The sequence below is a fragment of the Marmota flaviventris genome, chromosome 17, assembly GCF_047511675.1.
Source record: "Marmota flaviventris isolate mMarFla1 chromosome 17, mMarFla1.hap1, whole genome shotgun sequence".
NCBI classification, from domain to species: Eukaryota; Metazoa; Chordata; class Mammalia; order Rodentia; family Sciuridae; genus Marmota; species Marmota flaviventris.
The window spans coordinates 76583518-76604172 of record NC_092514.1 but is presented as its reverse complement, the minus strand read 5'-3'; the positions used below and the strand labels follow the sequence as shown (position 1 = coordinate 76604172).

The following is a 20655-nucleotide window of genomic DNA, read 5'->3' as shown; positions in this document are numbered from 1 at the left end:
CTGGGCTGACTTTGGCTGTGGGTCTTACACAGCAGCCTCCTTCCCTTGCCCATGCCCTATGCTGTTCAGGTGGCCCTGAGACCACAGTGCCAAGGGTTGCAGCCACAGAATGTCGGCACTGCTCAGTGCTCAGCTGAGTGAGTGGCTCGGCCAATTCCTCCATCTTCCAACTCTTCTTTTTTTCCCCTTCTTTTTGGCACCAGAGATTGAACTTAGGGGTGCTTAACCACTGAGCCACATCCCCAGCCTTTTTTATTTTTTGAGACATGATCTCACTAAATTGCTCAGGCTGGTTTTGAACCTTTGATCCTCCTGCCTGAGCCTCCCGAGCAGCTGGGATTACAGGTGTGCACTGACTCTTCTTTCTTAAGTCAGCAAGCAACAGAGGCCGCACTGAGGAGAAGAGTGGTCTGTGGTGGGAGGGCTCTGCCCAGGCGAAGGGCGCGTGTCGGTGGAGCCAGCTGCTGTAGCCTGAGATGCCTTCTTCTCACCCAGGGAGTCTCCTTTTCTTTTTGTAAGAGAGAGCCAAAATAGTGGGCATGGCTTTGAGCACTGAAAGACGAAGGGAGACATCCAAAAGCAAACACAGAACCGAGTGCTGAGGACACGGAGCTGGCGAAGGCAGAGGCGGGGTGGCCTTGGGGTCGCCTTTCCTGGCTCCTGTGCGTTCAGCCACAGGCACTGCATTTCTACTTACTGTCTACATCTTCCCCAGCACACAGGTGGCTCTCAAATTAACAACAGGCACAGCGCGCCCCAGTGCTGAGCTGGCAGTGCCTGGAGAGGGTGAGACTCTGCTCACCTCAGCGGCTCTCGGGCCGTGTCCACGGCTCTCCCTGCCGTGTGTGCTGCCGTTTCCAGCAGACCACCAGCCCCTCTCCTGTGTTTTTGACAAATATCTTTTTTTTTTTTTTTTTTTTGGTCACAAACACTGGAAAAAAGAATTCCTAACTGTGGTTTATAAAGATATTCTTCTTTTTACGTCTAGAAATCTTGCTTTTTGTTATTCATAACCAGAAATGCCAGTCACATAGCACCTCTGCAGCTGGGACCAACTGCTGGTATGAGCAGCTTGAGGTCCCCGGCCCAGCCACTCTGTGGGCAAGAGTGCCCGGCTGTGAGGTCAGGGGTGGGGGAGGCCATGAACTCTGCATCCCAAGCCGTGTGGGCTTGCGCCCTGGGCTGAGGCTGCCTGGCTCTCATCCCTGCTGGCCCTGGGGGCCTCCTGCTCACTGCCTCCATCGGGGGGCCGCCTGCAGCCCAGACCTGCTCTTGGGAGCTCCCTCTGCCAGTCCTCCGCAGTGGCGGCAGCCTGCGGTCCTCAGTCGCTCACTGCCTCCACCCCATGGTGCAAGCGAGGTGGTTAGCAAGGGGGTGGTTTCTGGCATCTGTTGCTAATTTGGGAGGTTTGGTGCAAATGGGACTGAAAGCAGTTCGGGATGGACTTGAAGACTGCTCCAAGGACCACGTGGAGATACTGGGTGAGGCCAGACCTGTATTTGTTTTCTGTTCCCAGGAAAGGACACCCTGTCAGCTAGGGAGACACGGACCCCCAGGGCTTAAGAAGCACTTGTACCTCCCCTCTGGAAACACCACAGTGCAGAGGTCATGCTCCCCAAAAAAGGCTGCCAGTAGCCAGGGCCTTGCTGACAGTCTCCCCTGGAGTGACCATGCCCATGGAAAGTGCAGTCCCAATAGCCCCTCCGCCCCGAGGCGCCCCTGTCCCCAAGCCAGGTCCTCCCTGCTCCCAGCTCCAGTCTGCACAAGCCTGCTGAAGGACTTAACTGCAAGGGGGGCACAGGGGTACTCTGGGTGTCAGCGGCGTGGGGGCTGTACAAGGCTGCACATGGGTCTGGCAGGTGGGCTGCTCACAGGGCACCTTCCTGGGCCTTCTGTTCACCATGGAGAACTGTGCGCATGCCCCGCCCTGCTGGCTGCTCTTACCCTTCTGGATGACCTGCTGCGCCTGCTTCCTGACGCGGGTGTTCCGCAGAAACCGCCATTCCCGCTCCTTGCGGATCTGGCTCTCCAGGTCGTGTTCTTCAGGGATCTTCAATGACAGAAAACATCCAATTACACTCAGCAACTTGGAAACGGTCACTGTGCACATGAGAAGGATGTCTTTCCCAGAAGAGGCAGCTCAGGGCCACGCCTGCAGGGTGCTCTCCATCCACGCCTGGGCTGGGTGACCCTCTAGCCAAGCTGGCTGAGGGCATGGCTAACAGCTGCAGGGTGCAAGCTGAGACCCAGGAAGTGCCTCCCAGCCTGCGCCAGGCCAGAGGCCACGCTGGCTTGGACCATAAGACCATCCACGCGGTGTGGGAGTGTTCTGCACCCCACACCCAGGGTGGACCCGCTGGTTCCTAGCCAGAAATCCAGTTGGGAAGTCCTCCAAGACAGGCGTTAAGTAAAGGAGATCAAAGCCTGTTTCCTCCTGGCTCAGGGAGCAGAGGCAGGACCTCCCACAGCAGCCAGGGCCAGTCAGGACGGCCATGCGGGTCAAGGGCACATGTGTGTCATTCTAAAAGCTGCTCCTGAGGAGAAGTTCGAGGATAAAGGGCACTGAGCAAGACGGCCAGGCTTGTGTCCCTGTGTGCATGGCCCAGCAGTGGGAAAGCCACACACAGAGAACACAGGAGGCTGGGTGGCTCTCGATGACCACGCGGCAGCTCTCTCTGCCTGGCGTCCCTGTGTGGGCAGGCGGCCCACGGCTTGTTCTCCAGCATTTTATCACCATGTTTCTTTTTCTTCTTAAAAATCCAAAACATAAACCCAACAAAAAAAGCAACAACAAAAGGAGGCCATCCAAACCCAGCAACAGGAAGAGGCACCCAGGGCCCCCTGGCTCGCGCCGGCCGAGGAACGGCCCCAGGATGGCAGGGGTGGGTGTGGATTCATAACAGTGGGTTTCTTTTATGACAATCCAGAGCTTATTCGGAAAAAAAAAAAAATAACAAATGACCAGATATGTAGAGCAATAACAAGGAAAAACCTGGAAAACGAGTGAAGCCCGTGCAGAGGCGGCGAGGAGCGGCTCCGCGATGCAGCCCTCGTTTCTCCAGGAGCAAACTGGAGAAGGAGGTCTAGTAGGTGCTGCGGGGACCTGAGGGGACCGAGTTCCAGGCCCCTGACCAGCTCTCTGTGGTGGGGGCACCTGGAGTGCGTCTGAGGTGGCCAGGCCATCTCCAACCAGTGGCATGGAGAGTCTCCAGGCCCCAGACTGCAGCTTCCCCCGGGCGAGCCCTCAGAGGGGAGCCTGCAGGCCCACAGATGGAGGGTAAGAAAGGACAGAGGAGGTGCAGGGAGGGGCAGGGTGACGGTGGGTGGGCAGAGAGACGGGAGGCGACAGAGGGCACTCTCAGGACAGTGGCACCAACTGCTGGGGACTCTTCAGGACAGAAAAGAGGAAGCTGGCCAAGAGATGATTGTCCTTTGTGGTGGTTCTTAATCCCTGCTGTCCCTCCTCCTCTGTGTCCCTCTGGGAGAAAGCGCTCTGGTAAACAGGGGTGGAGGAGCAATGTCCCCCGCCCCTCAGAGCTCCTGGGGGCTGTGGGTGGCGGAACAGTGCCACGTGATTAGGAGCATGACACCACCGACTTTGGCACCTCTGGCTTCTTCTCAGACAGAAACCAATTACAGTTCCGCAGCCTCCCACGGAGGTGCGACAGCTGAAAGCCAGGAAGCCAGCTCCTTTCCGGTTGCAAAAAATGGGAAAACCAAATAGAAACCCTTGGGCTTGTGATCTGAGGAAGATGAGGGGTCCCAGAAGGCTGTGGGGCAGCAACCGGGGGCATGTCACAAAAGGGTCCTGGCAGGAGAACCTGCACATCTTGGAGCTGGGTCTCATTTTCAGACCTTTGCATTTAAAAAGGCTCAAGGGCTGGGGTTGTGGCTCAGTGGTAGAGTGCTTGCCTCCTACGTGTGAGGCACTGGGTTTGATTCCTAGCACCACATATAAATAAGCAAATAAAACAAAGGTTCATCAACAACCAAAAATATTAAAAAAAAAAAAAAAGGCTCAAGGGGTGAGGGGTCAATTCAGAACAGGAACAGGACTGTGGAGAGTGGCGAGGCTCGGGTAAAGCTCAGGGGAGAGGAACCTGCTGGAAGGACACTGGTGCTTTTCCAGGGGCTGAGCCCCAGGTCGACACAGCAGACATGGGGGAGCACGTGACCCAGTTCCAACCCTCCATCCTTTACAAGAAGCCACACAGTGTGTTTGTAACTGTAGCAGGCAGCAGTGCCCACTGACTCCACGTCCTGCCCGAGCCCCCTCCAGGAGCACTGCTGGAGGGGGCCTGTCGGACCCCTGGAGCGCAGGACGTCTATACCCAACAAGGGCCCTGACCTCACTGGCTATGCTTTTCCTTAAGTATGCCCTTGCGTAAGAGAAGAGAGCGCCTACCCCCTAGAGTGCGGCTCACAGAGATCCAATGCACCTTCTCTAGACAGTTGTGGGTTTTGCAAATGCCAGGATCCTAGAACCACCCGCTGCTCAGGACAGACAGTTCCTGCATCCCTAACGAGACCTCCCTTCAGCCCCAGGCCCTGGCAACCCCTGGCCTGATTTCCAAACCCTGTTGTGACTGTTCCGGGAGCCCTGTGAAGGGACCACTCCATTGGGACCTGTGATGGCCCTGCTGCTGTGCGTACCAGCAGCCCTCTGGGACTCTCTGCTGACTGGTGGCCCTCGCATGGCTGTGTTGGCTCCTCTGTCTGCCGGGGGTGCGCGTCTGAGTTGCTTCTAGCTTTGGTGACAATGTACATGGCCACTGTGAGATCCACATGTAGGTTTCTGCATGAACTTCTTAGGTTCCTCTGTGGGTTGCTGGGGTGTGCTCCTAACTTTATGAGAAGCAGCCAAATGTCCCCCAAGTGCCTACACACCCGTGTTGGCCAAGAAGGGGCACGCCAGTGGCTTCCCATCCCTGGCTAGTCCAATCTTGCCTCGAGTGCAGGTCAGTCCTGCGGTGGTCCTCCGTGTGATCATCTGCCACTTGTGTGTCTCACCTGGGCAAGGGCCATGCAAGTCTTTCGCCACCATTCTTTAACTGGGCTGCGTTTTCCCAATTGTGGGATTCTGGGAGTTCTTATGCATACCCCATGCAAGTCTGTGTCAGACATATGCTTGGCAGTTTTCAGTCACTGCCTGTCTTTCCTTTTCTCAATGGTATGTTTCAAAGCTAGTGTTTGATTTTGATGCAGTTCAACGTGCCACTAGACCGTGTGGCTTATGCCTCCTGTATCTTAATGCAAAGTCAGGAAGGTTCTCTTGTTCCTTCTAGAGGTTCTAAGGTCAGGAGTCTTGCAGTTGGGGTGTTCACTTTGTGTAGCTGGTGTGCAGGGGTGAAGTGTGGAGCGAAGCCCTTTCTTGGGACTATAGCACTGCTTGCTGAAAACTTCATTGAACGGCACTGTTTTCACACATTCCTTGAGAGTCAACTGAACATGTCTGTGCAGATCTACTTCTGGCCTCTCGGTTCTGTCCTGTTCATCTATGTGTCTGTTTCGCCCCAGTCCCACACTGTCCTGATCAACTTTACACAGGGTCTTGATATCAGAGTGTGAAGCATCTAATTCTCCTTCAATTTCAAGGTTCTAAGGTTATTTTAGTTTCTTTGCTGTTTCCTACAGATTTCATAATAAGCTTGTCAATTTTTTAAAAATTTCATTAGAATGTCGACTGGGACGGCCTGCGTCTACCATCAGCCGAGGGAGTTCTGGCATCTCCACATCACCGTCTTCAGGTCCATGTACATGGTCCCCATTTATTCAGGTCTTCTCTGATTTCTTTCATCAGTGTTCATCAATTTTAGCATATGGATTTCCTTTTAAATCTCTACCTAGGTTTTTGTGGTGCTTTTACAAATGGTACTGTTTTGGAGCTTTTTGTAAGCAGTACTAGTTACTTCTTATAGAAATGCCATGGATCATACCTAATGCCTGTATTCTGCAAACTTTTACTAAACTCACCACAGCTCCTTTTGTAGATTATCTGTAACTTTTTAGACACAAATAACATCTGAGAACAGAGAGGGTTCTTTCTACCCTTCCTATCTGCAAGCATGTGTTTCCTTCTATGCCTCCCTACCATCCAGGACCTCTGGTAGGCTATTAAATGGTGGGATAAGATGGCCTGGCCTTGCCCCTGATTTTAGAGAATAAGCACCTAGCCCTGTGCTGAGAGTGCCCTGATGAGCGCTGCTGGGCGGGTGTCCTTTACTCCTAGCTGGTGAGTTCTTACCATGAATGGCTTGAGGTGACCCTGTGGCTCTTCTCCAGTCTCTGCTGAGCCAGCTATTACAAGCAACGCAAATCCAAATGTGGTGAGTGTCTTTGGGCAGACGTCAGTACACATGTATCTCAGAGGTTTTAAGTCCTCAGAGCAGGACTGCTGGTTTTGAGAGCATGCCCACTGGCAAGTCTTTCTCTCCTCCTGTTTTTTTTTTTTTTTTGGCAGCACAGGGGACTGAACCCAGGGTGCTCTACCACTGAGATACACTACCAATCCTTTTAAAAACATGTGAGATGGGGTCTAGGTTGCCCAGGCAGGCCTCAACTTGCCCCGTCACTGGGATCACAGGAGTGTACCCCGTGGGGGCTCTTTCACGATTCTGACGGCCGTGGCCAAGTGCTGCTGTGGAGGCGGCGTTGCCCACATCGCCACAGCACCAGGGCACCTGTGGCCCTGCCCCTTTGTGAACCAACCTTGGGATAGAATCAATCTTTGAAATCTGCCAACTGAGAAAAAAAAAAGTCATATTACTTTTATAATCAGAACAAAATTCAATAAATCTTTTTCTCTAAGCAGAGAGCAGACAGTTTTTAACTGGGCTCTGTGGTCCTGTGGTAGGCACGAGCTTTGACAGACCACGCTGCGGGGAGGAAAGCTGCCCCCTCAGCTGAAGGTGAGCCACGCCACAACAAGGTCCTCTGGTGGCACAGACCTGTAAGAAACTGATCCGAGTGGTGAGAGCCCGGCAGGAGCTGCCACGGGGGCCACGTCCTGGGTCCTCATCCCACTCGCCATCTGGACACCCTGCTGTCACCGTGGGCCACATCTTGTTCCCTGGTGAATGCTCAGTTCTGTACGCAGTCTGATGTAGTCTGGGGTTTGGGTTCCCCACTCCTCTTGATCCAATCTTGGCCTTAGAACTATTTTTATTTGGCTGGGGCTGCAGCTCAGTGGTGAAGCACTTGCCTAGCACGTGTGAGGCACTGGGTTTGATTCTCAGCACCGTGTATAAATAAATGAATAAAATAAAGGTCCATCAACAGCTAAATACACACACACACACAAAAGCCCTATTTTTAGTTTACCTGTGAAGAAGCAGGCAACTAAAAAAAGCTCTTAATGCATTTTATTACGCAAACATGCCACTAGATGATGGATTAAATTAATAAAAAGAATGCCCAAAAGCCTACCATTCAGAGAAAGTAGAAAATATTCCTGTAAAAATCACAAGATAAAAAATGCCCCGCTCCCTCTTGTGCAGTCAGAAAGGTTTCTAATCCTTGTGAAGGAAAGCCACATTGGTCCCTAGCCCTAAGACTTTGGTTGCCAAGGTGTGATGGACACACTGACAATGAGGGTGACTGTGCTCTCAACCAGGACTGGACAGCGGTCATTTCAAGCTGCACCCACTGACAGCGTGTGTTCGCATACCTGGCAGGGTCAGAGGAAAACAGCGGCTTACTTATTCCACAACTACTGCCTGCTGCCTCTGAGTGGAGCAGGAGTCCTGAAGGGGCCCCTCAGCTACTCTCATCTGCAATGTCCAAGCCTCTGACCTCCCGTGGGAGGGAACTCAGACACTCCTGCAGCTGGTGACGGTCACAGGGTGGACACTGGCCTCAGGTGCCCGGGAGCAGCGCTCAGCACTGCTGCGGGAAGCACTCCTGGCAGGACCAGTCGCTGTACAGCCCTCACTGCTGGGAACCTGCCCTGCCCTGCTGCTGCGCGCTGAGGCGGCCCCCGCTCCTTGGTGCCCAGGAGAAAAGCCAGCCCTTCGGAAGACGTCAGTTTATCCCAAGTTCAGGAGAAACATGCTCTGGGCACCTAGACCATTCCTCCTTCATCTTACGTCGATGATGGAGAAGAGGCATCATCCAAGCACTTCCTGAAGAGCTGCTCACTGCCTTCCAGAAATCACCACCACGGCCACCACGGCCACTACCACGGCCACCACGGCCACCACATCCACCACCACCGTGCAGTAATAAGGGCAGGCCTCCAGGTCCTCAGCTGCCTTCCAGAAGTCGCCACCCCCCCCAGGCCCGTTTCAGGAAGCCAACCTCTGCTACAGGTAAGCGTGCTGGCTTCTGAACTGTGCCACCATGGCTCTAAGGACGGCTCTCTGTCCACGCCGGGTCTAACTGGCTACCCTGCTTGCTCATGACTCGCGTGGGTGTTCACTCTGTAAGTTCCAGTGCCTGCTTTCTCCTTCCTGTCCTGCCTCTCGCTTTCCCCGCTGCACATACCTGTGCTGACGGCCAAGGCGCTGAGCCAGACTGCCCCAGCCCGTGTGTCACTGCAGCACAGGCTGCACTTGCAGTCAGGGTGGGTTTCCCTAGGACCGCCCTGGACACAGGGCAGCTTCATGCTCAGTACAAACTGCAGAAGGCAGGAATGTGCGAGGCAGAAACCAGCTCAGCGCCTCCAGGCCATGCCGACCGGCCCTCTGGGAGCTCGCACTCAGGTGCCGCATGCACAGCAAGGGCTAGGTTTTGGCCTGCTTTTTTTCCCCCAAATTTTATCATGAGCATTTCCTTATGCCATTACTTACAAAGCTCACCAAACATGTACTTTTCAGCCATTCAACCTTACTGAACACTAAGTGGATCCCAGTTCCATTCCTGAGTGGTACAGGGACCTACTGCGTCTCTGATGATTTTCGTAAGGTAGCACCTAAGCAAACCAGCCGCAGGTTGAGGGGAACGGCTGCCGGGGGCTTCCGATGCTGACTGTGGAGCTTCTTTTTGGAACGACTCGGCCATTTTACACTCTCCGTTTAGAAATGGAATAGTGTACCCTGCTTCCCTCAGCAAGGGGCTCCAGGGGCTGGGGCTTTGCTGCCACCACAGGTGCTAATGGTGAGGCTGTAGTTTTTAAAAAATATTTTTTATTTTGATTTATTTGTTTTCTTTTATATGTGGTGCTGAGGATCGAACCTAGTGCCTCATGTGTGCTAGGCAAGCGCTCTACTGCTAAGCCACAACCCAGCCCCATGAGACTGTGTTTTAGGCATGTGTCAGGTCAACTGGGGTGAGAGGGGACCAGTGTGGAGCTGGGCCCAGCGCTGGTGCAGAAGCCAGGCAGGCATCTAGCTGGTCAGAGAACAAGATGCACCCTTCGTTCTCAGACGGCCACAGGAAGGAAGGGGAGAAGTCCAGGAATGGGCTCTATGCTCATGGGGACCGTCACACTGGAGGTCATGCTGTTGGTAGACCCTGTTCCTCCTGCGTGGGAAGGGGGCTTGAACCAACAGCCACAGAGCCACCGTGAACACAGGACACATCTATGCTATGGCTGGAGTTGAATCAGACTCCAAAGCTGGTCCTGAGGAACAAGCCCGAACGTGCTGGTACTGGTCCAGCTAGCGCGGTCTTAGCATCCCCAGAGTGGAATGTCATCAAGCATGGCCCTTGGAAGTTGTGTGGCCTTACCAATGAGGATGGAGTGACACCTGTGGCCTGGGACTGTGGCAAGGCAGCCTGCTCCTCCCTGAGAGGACAGGAGGGAAGCACAGCCTACTCCTGGGGCTGTTCTGTCTTGCTGCTCAAGCACCCACCGTGACAGCAATGGGCACCACCTCCAAAGGCCACCAATGTGGCACGAAGGAGTCACAGAGGCCAGCAGCAAGGCTGGGGCAGCAGAGGGCCCCCCCTGGGCCAGGGGACAGGGGCAGGACAAGGATTTGGCTGCCAGGATCACTGGGAAAGAGTGGAGGTCAGGCTCTGGAACCGCCCGCGCTGGGGACGCACCTTCATGACAGGCTGTGCGAAGTAGCGGGCGCTCCAGTCGCAGAAGCCCGTCTGCATGGCAGCACAGACGAAGCTCTTGTGTCCAGTGGCATCATCGGCATCATCCGCGGTCTTCAGGGCATCAGGAAAGGGGAGGTTAGCGGGGAAAGGAAGGAGCAGTCTCACTGTCCCTCCCTCCCCACATGCCTGTGGGAGGTCCTGGCTAGGGACAGAGGTCATGGACAGCTGGGCATGACTGCTAGGGACGGGCCCTCTGCCTCCCTCTCACTTGGGCATCCTGGTGACCAGGTATCCCTGACCGTCTGGACAGGAACTGGGGGTCTGGGTGAGAAGCAGGACCGGCATCTGCCCTGCTGCCCCTGGTTTGGCCAGTAGAGCCACGGCCCTTCTCCTGGGCCAATTCCCATGGCTGGCGTTGAGGGGCAGGTGGGCCTCGCATGGTTTATCAGTTCCTCAGTGCCTGGCCAGCGCTGCTCCCCTGGCTGAGCCCAGCTGGGTGTGGGTGGGCTGGGCTGCTGACCTCTGTGCCCTGATGCCAGGGGCCGCTATGAGCCCTGCGCTCTGGCTCTGTCCATCAGGTGCAGGGCGGCCCTGTGGGGAAGGCTGCAGCAGTCCCCTGGCGCCCCGGTGCTGGGGTGGGTTTAGGCCACTCACATCCCTCCTGGCACAGAGGAGCCTGGGTGGGGCCGTGAGAGGTGCCCACTTCCTGGAGAGCAGTGGCTTTGGCTCTGGTGAGCCCCAGGATGGGTCAGGTGGGGGCCACCACGCTGCTGCACCTCTCTGCCCCCAGCTGGCATCAGGGCCCAGCCAGAAGGCTGAGCACTGACACGGAGAACTGCCAGTCACCACAAGGTAAGTCTGGGTCCAGGGCCAACCTGCAAGGCAGGGACTCTGGTGCCCCCTGGACAACAATGAGAGGGCCAGCTGCAGAGAGGCGCTCAGCACTGTGTGCGCCTGGGGCAGCCAGATGCCCTCAGCACGTCCTCCACACCCTTCTTTGGTCCTCCTGTCCTTGATGAGAAAGTGGCAAACAGCCTGGACAAGACAGGAGGCCTGGGTCAGCCACACTCCCATGGCTCTCAGCCTGGAGGGAAAGCACGGACTCACCCACCGGATCTCCTTTCCGCTGAGGAAAGAGGAGCAGGGAGCTGTGTGTGGAGTAACTGAAGGTTCATGGGAAGCAGACAGCCCCCAGCACCACACCAGAGCAGCTGCCACCCGAGAGGAGGCGTCGCTGCTCACCCAGCAGAGGGAACGGCAGGTCAGCTCACGGCTAGTGCTGTACTGTGGGGTCGCCAGGACTCGGGGGCAAGATGGGGGAAACCAGGCTGAGGGCAGAGGGGCGCACAGCGAGAATGCCAGGACCCAAACCCGAGGCCTCACCCTGCCCTGCCCACCAGAGGCCAAGCCCTCCACCCGGTCAGGATGCTCGGTGCTTGAGGTCAGAGCTACAGGAGGCACAGCTTTCTCACCTGATCTGGACCCCTGTCAAACATCTTCCGTGTCCGGGGGAACTGGTGGGAGTGAGGGGTGTACTGCGTCCCTGGGGGGCCCGTGGTGCCCGGGCGGCCTGAAGGCAGGTCCCGGCTGACTGGTTGCTTGGCCACATCATTGGTCAGGCTGCAGCTGCTGGTGCTGGATGCTGGCGGGGAGCCTCTGCATTGGGAGAAAAGCCGACGGTGAGCTTTATGGAGGGCCACCACTCGGCGACAAGACTCCCTGCCACAGATGCTGCTAACTTGGCGACTGCCGTCTTTGGGCAGCTGCTGGAGCAGGCACTTGCTGGACACGCACAGCAGAGAGGATGGGTGACTGAGCCCGGAGCAGGCCTGCTGGGAGGAGCCTGAGGTTGCTTGCGCCGGGGCAGTCAGGACCCCCGCTGCCTCTGGGTGTGAACACTGCTCTAGTGTGGCAGGGCAGAGCCACTCTGCCGCCACCCACGTGGGGAACTAGGTCCCTGGTGAGATCCCGAAGGCCAATAAATCAGGCTGAGTTCCTCTCTCAAGTCCTGCTATGTGCAGAACAAGGCTCCTGAGGCAGGGCTACTTCTAGGAAGGGCTCAAGTGAGACAGATGTGGGGCGTGGGGGAGATGGAGGAAGGGAGGAGCCCGGGAGCAGGGAGGGGAGGGGAGGCAGAACACAGGGCAGCGAGGGGGTGAGAGAGAGGGGGGCTTAGCAGTGGCAGGGCGCTGGACCCTCAGCTGGCACAGAAGCTGGCCCCAGGCCACTTACCCGACCTGGTGGATGTGCATGCCCTTGTTGGTGGGGCTGGCCGGTGCCGACTGGGTCAGAGAGGAGGTGTCCAGGATGCGCTGGGGCCGGGCATTCACTGTGGCCTGAAAGAAAGGACATGTGATGTGGGGGTCGAAAGGCAACAGCCTCTGATGCCACAGGCGCACGAGGTTGGTGGCTGTTTGTGTGTTGCTTCACGATGGTGGAAAAGGCTTTTGGCTGAGGAAATCTGAAACCCCAACAGAAGGCCCCCATCAGCCCCCAAGAGCAATGCCCTGGACCAAGAAAAGCTGATGCTCATCTAGAAATGGTGGGCTCCGCCTGGGGGGTCGGGGCAGGGCTGGGGAGTGGTCTGTATGACGTTCTTGAGGCAGACCGCGGGGCACCTTCAGGACCGTACACAGCCACCTCCGCCTCCTCCCTAGAGTCCACCAGCCCTTGTGCAGGAGCCGTGGGGGCTTTCAGGGCCAGGCAGGGCAATGAGGGTCAGGGAGCACCTTATCAGTATGTGCTGCCCAGGTGGGCTCTGGGGTGGCCACCACCAGAGCAGCCCATGAGCACAGCTGCTGTGTGACTGCCGGTGCCTCCTGTGCTCAGGGTCCAGAAGTTGGCGGAGGCCGGGAGGGTGTAAGGCCTGCAGCACTCCTCTGCCTCCAGGGGCAAATGGGGTCTCCTGCCCTGGCCTGCTACCGGGCTGTGACCGTACAACCTCCTTAAGATCTCCCTCGTCAAGGGCCTGGGAGGGCAGCTCGGCACAACCCCGAGTCCCAAGTGACGTCCCTGTGGTCATCTGCAATCAAGGAGAGAATGTCACCACAGCCTGTCATTCCCATGTTCAGGGGCTACCCAAAATAGCTTTTCAAATGTAGCTCTATGGATGAAGAGAAGGTCATAGGTTCTGCAAGTGTCCTTCCAAAAACGTTTGCTGGGCTTAAATTCCAACACAGGAAGCTTTGCGCCAGCTGGGATGTGGCATCTGGGGTGGTGGTCCTGCTCGATTCTCAGTGGACCTTGTGCAGGTATGGAACCCGCCATTTGCTGGGAACCAGGTGGCAAAGGCACTTGGGTGCAGCCACCTTGCTGCCCACCCAGGGCGGCTGGTGTCTTCTTGGTCAGGAGGAAGGGCCCACTGACCCTCATCAGGATACCCGCTGAGAGCCAGCTATGCCAGGCTGCCTCTGGAGGTTGGGCAGATGTCAAGCCAGAAGACAAGAGCCCCCACCGCGAGGGCTTTGTTCTGGGGGCCCTCCTGGCCTCAGGTCTCTGAAAAACTCGACTTGCCATCAGGAATGCTGTTCCTACAGTTCCGCCAGTAGACATAAGTCAAAACAACCATAATGGTCTTTATTTAAATAGCGTCGACATTTCCCAGTAAAAAACCCTCGGCTTTGCTGGGCTCATGGCCACACCTGTAATCCCAGCAGCTAGGGAGGCTGAGGCAGGAGGATCACGAGTTCAAAGCCAGCCTCAGCAAAAGTGAAGTGCCAAGCAACTGTCTCTCAAAAAAATACAGAATAGGGCTGGGGATATGGCTCAGTGAACAAGTGCCCCTGAGTTCAATCCAGGTACAAATATATATAAAAATGATGGAACCAGCAGGAAAAAGGAGCCAAGACTGGCTCTTGAAGGCTGTTTCTCATGATTTAAGAGTAATGTGTGTTCTTCGTGAATTTGTTTTGATTTTGTATTTAAATCATTCAGTCAATTCTGCGGCACACATACCCTGCAAAACCTGACAGCCATGATTTCATAAGTTAAAATGAGAAAAGAAATTTAAAATTAAATCATATGTGTGATATGTGTCTTCTGAAAATTTCTGGAGAAACAGTGGGAGGTAATGGGGTGACGAAGCTTCAGAGGTTGACAGCAGACCTCCACAAATCCCCAGCCCTCTCTCGAGCCCAGAGCAGGGGAACTCGACTGTAGGCGGGCTGTAGGGGACTTTAGAACCATGACTTGCAGCCCAGGTGCCCCTCTGCCTCTGTTCCTGGCAGCTCCTGGGGAGCCCCTGTGGGAGCCCGTGGCCCTCAGCTCTACCGAGTGCAGCCTGTAGAAGGCTCGATGCTGCTCACACCTGGGTTGCGGCTGTGAGGCCCCATTTTGAATCATTTTCTGATTCTGACAGGTGGACCTGAATGGGGGGGGAGGCTCCCAGGGCCTAGGTGAGCAGGCTTCATGCTCGGATGGAGCTCTCTTCTGCTCTCATCCCAGTGTGTCCACGTTTGGCACTGGTTACGTGGCTGGGTACAGGCCACATGGTGAGTGTGAGTGGACACTCCTGGGAGGTGAGCACTGTGGGGAAAGAGGATATGCCAGAAGTAGGGGACTGCGGGAGGTTTCCTGCGTGTCCTGTCATGCGGCGGGCATCTTGCTGGGAAGTTCTTGGTAGAGGACAGACGGCATGGCGTGTAAGACCCAGCGCCCTGTGTGAGCCCTTCCTGATGGCTCTGCTGTCATTGTCACCTGGCACACAGATGCACCCTCTGGGAAGACCGGAGCTACATTCCCTTGTGGCAGTGGGTCTGAGCCCTGCATAGCATGCAGCAGTGAGAGGTGAGGGCATGGTGCCCAGCCAGCTTTATACAGAGGCAGCGTGACTTTGTTAAAGGTCGGTTTCAGGCAGAGACGCTGCAGGATGGAGATGCATCCCCCCGGACAACGCCGGGGCCTGCCCCAGGAGCAGTGAAGCCCACTTCCACCTCTAGCCTCCAGCATCACAGCTCTAGGGGTTCTCTAACCAGACCGTCACAGGACACAGAAGTTGGGCCCACAGCAGAGAAACAGCCCCGGGAGAAATCTCAGTGGCACAACAGGGACTCCCCCTTCTGGATCTGCTCGGACTCCAGTGAAAACACGGCTGCTCTATGTGGGGAGGGTGTGGCTCCAGAAATGTTCCTACTAATTCCACATCAGAGTTCTGCATTCACGTGTGAAGGACTCTCAACAGGAGCCCGCCGCAGGGCTTGGAAGCCCCCCAGGCTGAGCGAGAGCCAGACCTGCTGTTGCTCCACTGCTGAGGAGAGACCGCGGACACAGCGCTTCTGCCTCCACAGGTTCTCCTGCAGACTGTTTCCTGAATAACTACTTGAGACTTCTCTTTTGGAAATTTAAGTCCTGGGTATGACATTAACTGCGTGTTCGCTACACTCAAAGCTCAGTGCCCTAGATCCTGAACACTGCAGGAAGGGACCCTGAGTCACCTAGGAACCTGTGTGGCTGAGGCCAAGGAGTTTCACCCTGCTGGCTCGCTCCCTCCCTTGTGGACCTCGCAGGAGGAGAGGCAGGGCGCTCCACCTGGGGCTGTGATACCACTAATGCTCACGCTAATGCATGTCCCCAAAGGGTCAGCCCAGGGACAAGACCAGCCTCACGGCCTGAACACTGGGAGGTGGGGGGAGGTGGGAGGAGCTGGCAGAGGCTCAGAGCCAGGAGAGTCCTGGCTATGCTTATGCTGACCCCAGGCTGGTTGCTGCTCCCAGAGCCCCTCCTCTGTGCTTGTTCTTGTGTGGCTGCCCTTGAGCGCATAGCAGAGTCCCAGGGAGAAAGGTCCCCGGGCTGCCACCCAAGAACCATGGAGCTGGTCCCAGGCATGGCCCACCTAGCATCTTAGTTTAGAAGGTCTTTCCGGGGGGGCTTCTGCAGGGAAATTCCACACAACACCATTTAAAAGGAGCTTCTTGGTGAGTAGCCGTGCTGTGACCCAGCAGGCTCGGCGGTGCCTCCCAGTACCTTTCCTGAGTTTCTCAGTCTTCATCTCACTGGTGGTTCAGGCCTTGGTCTCCCTCCCACTTGGACATTTTGCCTGGGTCAGGGACATGAGCCCCTGGTTTCTGACACACCTGGTCTGCCCACATTCCATACAGGCATATGATGCCAAGGGTTGCTGGGGCCATAGCCACAGCCGGTTCCTTGGGGTCTTTGTTTTCCTCTTTCTACTTCTGTAATAAACACTAAAGCAAAATGCAAGCCTCGGGCCACGGAAGAGGGTTTGCAAACCTGACAGCAGGCTGTAGTGGGGAGGGGGCTCTTTCACACAGGCCTGCTCAACGCCTGCATTTGAATGAAGAATTCTAAGGGGCGTCCCACAGTAATAAGGCGCTTTCTGATGAACAAAATTTGGCCTCAGAATTCATCTAAAATAGGCTCATTTCTCTGTAAAAATGAAATATAATCCCTTCAGTTCCTGCAACGGAAGGTAAGGCGCCTCTTGAAATTAAAATGAGAACAAGAAAAATTCCCTTAATACTCATGCTTCCCAGTCTTCCAGAAGCCGTGTCTACTCGGAAACCCACGCACGTGCAGTGCTCGCACACACACAGGTGGCGCTGTGCTACTGCAGGGTCCCCAGAGAGGCCATCTTGCTCCGGCTGTGGTGTGCCTTCAGGGTGGTGGCCACGTGCACGCTGGGTGTGTGCCACCTGAGGCCAGCCAAGCAGGCAGAGAGGCCAAATGCCACCTTACTGGGGACTCCAGGACTCGGTCAGGACACGTCAGGTGATTTCCTCAGGGGCTGCAGCTTGCCTACATGCAAGGTGACACCTAGGAGGCTGAGTCTCCTTGACCCGGGGGCTTGGCCTTCCTGGCTCCGAGCTGCAGCCTGAGCACACAATTCAGAGGGCCCGGGTGGGTGGCGGTGCTGCGCCTCTCCTGCAGTGCAGGGAGGACAGCTCCTGGGCAGCACCCAGCTCCCAGAGGTCGGGTCACAGCAGCCAGCGGGCTTAACACCAGGCTCCAGGATCGCAGTGTGACACGATCCAGGCAGCTTTAGCCAGGGCAAAAGCCAGGGCAGCACTGAGTCTCCATGACTAAAATACTCAAGAAGCCACAGTAGGTGGGACAAAGTGACAAGCCCAGGCCTGCAGCTGGGCTGCCAGGAAGTGCAAGGGTGGCCCTGGCCAGCAGGCCATGCTGTGCCTCCAGGAACAGTAGAGAGGGCGTGGACACCTGTGCGTGCCAGAGGCTATGGCAAGGAGGGGGCCAGCCAGCCTCTGCTCTCTGAACACAAATTCTAAATTTACAGCATTCATTAACATCCATACAAAGCTTTTAAAATGATTTAAGTGAAAACAATTCTTTCCCCCCACCCCTTCTTTTCCATTTCTGTGACTAAAACCCAGGGGCTCACACATTCTAGGCAAGTGCTCTACCACTAAGCTACACCCCCAGCCCGTTTTATTTTTCAACTTCTAAAATTTTGAGATAAGACCTGGTAAGTTGTGCAGGCTGGCCTTGAACTAGTGATTCTCCCGCCTCAGCCTCCACTCCTGGTGAAAACAATGTCTCAAACCCACTGTTGAGCTCTGGCACTACTGGTGGAGCCTGAGTCAGAGGCTGGCAGAATGGATAAGTGGTAGGACAGGCCTTCCATGACACGCTGCCCTAGCCTGCCAAAGCTTCCGCTGCTCTGGGCCCAGGACCTGCGGCTGACGGGGTGGGGTGCTGGGCACAGGGCCCTGCAGCCTTCCCTCAAGTTCCCTTCCTCCTCTCTTCCTGCCTATTTCCTTTCTCCCCTCCCTCCGTCTCAGACCATAATATGAAACATACATTTTTAAACAGTTTTCTACTTGAAGCAATCCTATTCTCAGTTGAGAAATCAGATGATTGGAGCATGTATTGGTTCTTTTTCTTTCTTTCTTGCCAGGGAATGAACCCAGTAGTTTTCTACTAACAATGAAAATGTTAACTTGATTAGCCATTTTCCACAGGCAGTGATGAGCACAGCGCCAATGCCCTGTCTCGCAGGCCGCTGCAGCTGGTCACCCAGTGGCGAGGGACTGAGCGAGGGGGTCAGAGTGCTAGAGTGAACAATGCAGGCTCTCCCCAGCTGGGAGGGTGGTGCCTGATGCTGTGACACTAGGAGAAGTTCTGGGGAGGAAGGGAATGAAGTCTCGCTGACCAGTGAGTGGACGCTTCTAGGGTTAGGGTGCCAAATGTGAGCACATCTTTTGAGCCCAGGACCAGGATTTACTTCTGCATTGTTCTTGCTGTGGCTTTAGAGAAAATGGGCCTGGAGACTACTGCATTGGAACACTGGGGAGCCACAGGGCTCTGTCACTGCCACCTGAAGGACAGCCACAGCCACTGTCAGAAAGACAGAGCTCAAGCCACAGGAGCAGCTGTGGTGTGTGGGGGGGGGCCGGGCAGCAGGCTTCCAGTGCAGGGGCAGTTGCAGGAACTGGAGTCCAGCAGGTGCTGGGCGCTGGGCAGGGCTTCAGGACATGCTGGGAAGGAACAAGCAGGTGGGCTGAAAGCCTCGGTCCTGGTCCTCCTGGGCCTCACAAGCAGCACCTAAGGATGGTCCTTGCTGTGCTGCGGCCAGAGGCAGTGACCGGCACCTGGTCTGGAGTGGGTGCCAGCAAGCTGTAAGACCTGGTGACCTTTCCCTGTACTCTTCTTGCAATTTTTCTGTAAGCTTGAAATTATCAAAAACATTTTAAATGCTAAAGTAAATAACCTCTAACTCCATTCATAAAAGCAAAGCTGCCAGGTAAGAGTGTAGTTGTTCAGTAAGCAACTAGAGTACCAGAAAGACCTGCTCGACTGTTTTTAGATGCTAGGTGTTGGGTACCTTGGGTCTGAGGTCCCAGCATATGCCCTACAAGCCGCTGCCAGCCAGTCCCCAGCTGCAGTGTAGAGGAGAGAAACCCAGGTGAGCCCAGAACTCTGGGGAGAGAGGACGCAGACGCTGAGCTCCAGGGAGGCGTGGGCGCTGGGATTAGCTGGGTAGAGAAGAGGGAGGGGAGTTTCCAGGGTCTTAAGGGAGGGCCCTGAGCTTTCCATACTCTTCTGCTCATAGGTGGGGCAGCCTCCTGAGGCTGGGCAAAGAACACCAGGAGGCGGGGTAAAAGGCACAGGTCCACATTCCCAGCTACTCAGCAGGCTGAGGAGGAAGAATTCAAGTTCAAGGCCAGCCTCAGCAACTCAGTGAGACCCTGTCTCAAAATAAAGTTAAAAGGGCTGAGAGTGATGCAGCACTAATCTCTGGGATATATAAAATACTCAAAAAACTTATTACCAAAAAACCCCCACAAATAACCCAATCAGTAAATGGGCTAAGGAACTAAACAGACACTTGATAGAAGAAGAAATATAATCGATCAACAAGCATGAAAAAATACCCATCATCTCTAGCAATTAGAGAAATGAAAATCAAGACTACTCTAAGATTTCATCTCACTCCAGTCAGAATGGGAATTATCAAGAATATAAGCAATAATAAGTGTTGGTGAGGATGTGGGGAAACAGGCACACTCATACACTGCCGATGGGACTGCAAATTGGTGCAACCACTGTGGAAAACTATATGGAGATACCTCAGAAAACTTGGAATGAAACTATTGACCCAGCTATCCTGTTCCTTGGCTTATACCCAAAGGACTTAAAATCTGCATACTACAGTGATGGAGGCAAATCAATGTTTATAGCAGCTCAATTCACAATAGTTAAACTACGGAACCAACCTAGATGCCCTTCAACAAATGAATGGATAAAGAAAATGTGGTACATGTACACAACGGAATACTACTCAGCCTTAAAGAAGAATGAAATGATGGCATTTGCAGGTAAAAGGATGGATGCTAACTGAAATCAGCCAATTCCCCAAACCAAAAGTTGAATGTTCTCTCTGATAAGCGGATGCTGATCCATAGTGGGGCAGCAGGAGGGTGGTGGGGGAAGAATGAAAGAACTTTGGTTTGTGTAGAGGGCAGTGAGGGGAGGAGAGGGCTGTGGGGATGGGAAGGACGGTAGAAAGAGACGGACATTATCACCCGGCATACATGTGTGATTACACTACTGGAGTGACCGCACCGTGGACAGCCGGAGGAACGCGAAGTTGTGCTTTAGGTCCAAATGCCTTCTATTGTAAAAAACAAATAGGGCTGAGGTGCGGCCCAGCGTGGAGGGACTGGCCACTTGCCATGAGGCCCTGGGTCCCATCCTCAGTACAGGGGAAAAGAAAGGAAGAGCAACAAGACACTAGAAGGCATCCGGCCAAATGCCCAGGACTCACAAAAGAACCGGGGACTGTCTTCACTCCCCGCAGAGAGAACTATCAACCCATGCCCTGTGCACGAGAAGAGGAGCAGATGAAATTCAGGAGCAGAGGGAGGGAGAGTGGGGAGCTGCCAGCCACAAAACTGAAAACGGAGGACAACAGGAGCCAGCCAAGCCAGGAGCCAGCTCTCTGAAGTGTCCTTCGCCACAAGAGCCAGGAGAGGGGCAGTCGCCCAGGGACGTGAGGAACACGGAGCACACAGATGCGAGGAGTGTGGGAAGCAGTGAGGGCCTCACGACTAAGCCACGTGCGCACAGGTCAGGCATCCCATGATCCAGGTTGACGCATTTTGCAGGTGGTTTTTTTTTTATCTCAGGGATTGAGCTCAGGGGCACTGGACCACTGAGCCACACCCCAGTCTTATTTCATATTTTATTTAGAGA

General features: G+C 55.1%; 1 protein-coding gene across 1 annotated transcript in view; it reads right to left on the bottom strand.

Annotated features, from left to right (window-relative positions):
- The window catches only part of Rptor (regulatory associated protein of MTOR complex 1), a 332581-nt gene that overhangs the window by 16555 nt on the left and 295371 nt on the right, over nt 1-20655 (bottom strand). Inside the window, exons 23-26 of the mRNA XM_071604063.1 lie at nt 12217-12320; nt 11457-11640; nt 9985-10095; nt 1945-2050 (exon numbers count right to left, since the gene is read on the bottom strand). Coding sequence (XP_071460164.1) covers nt 1945-2050; nt 9985-10095; nt 11457-11640; nt 12217-12320 — 505 coding nt within the window. The remainder of the gene's footprint in view (nt 1-1944; nt 2051-9984; nt 10096-11456; nt 11641-12216; nt 12321-20655) is intronic.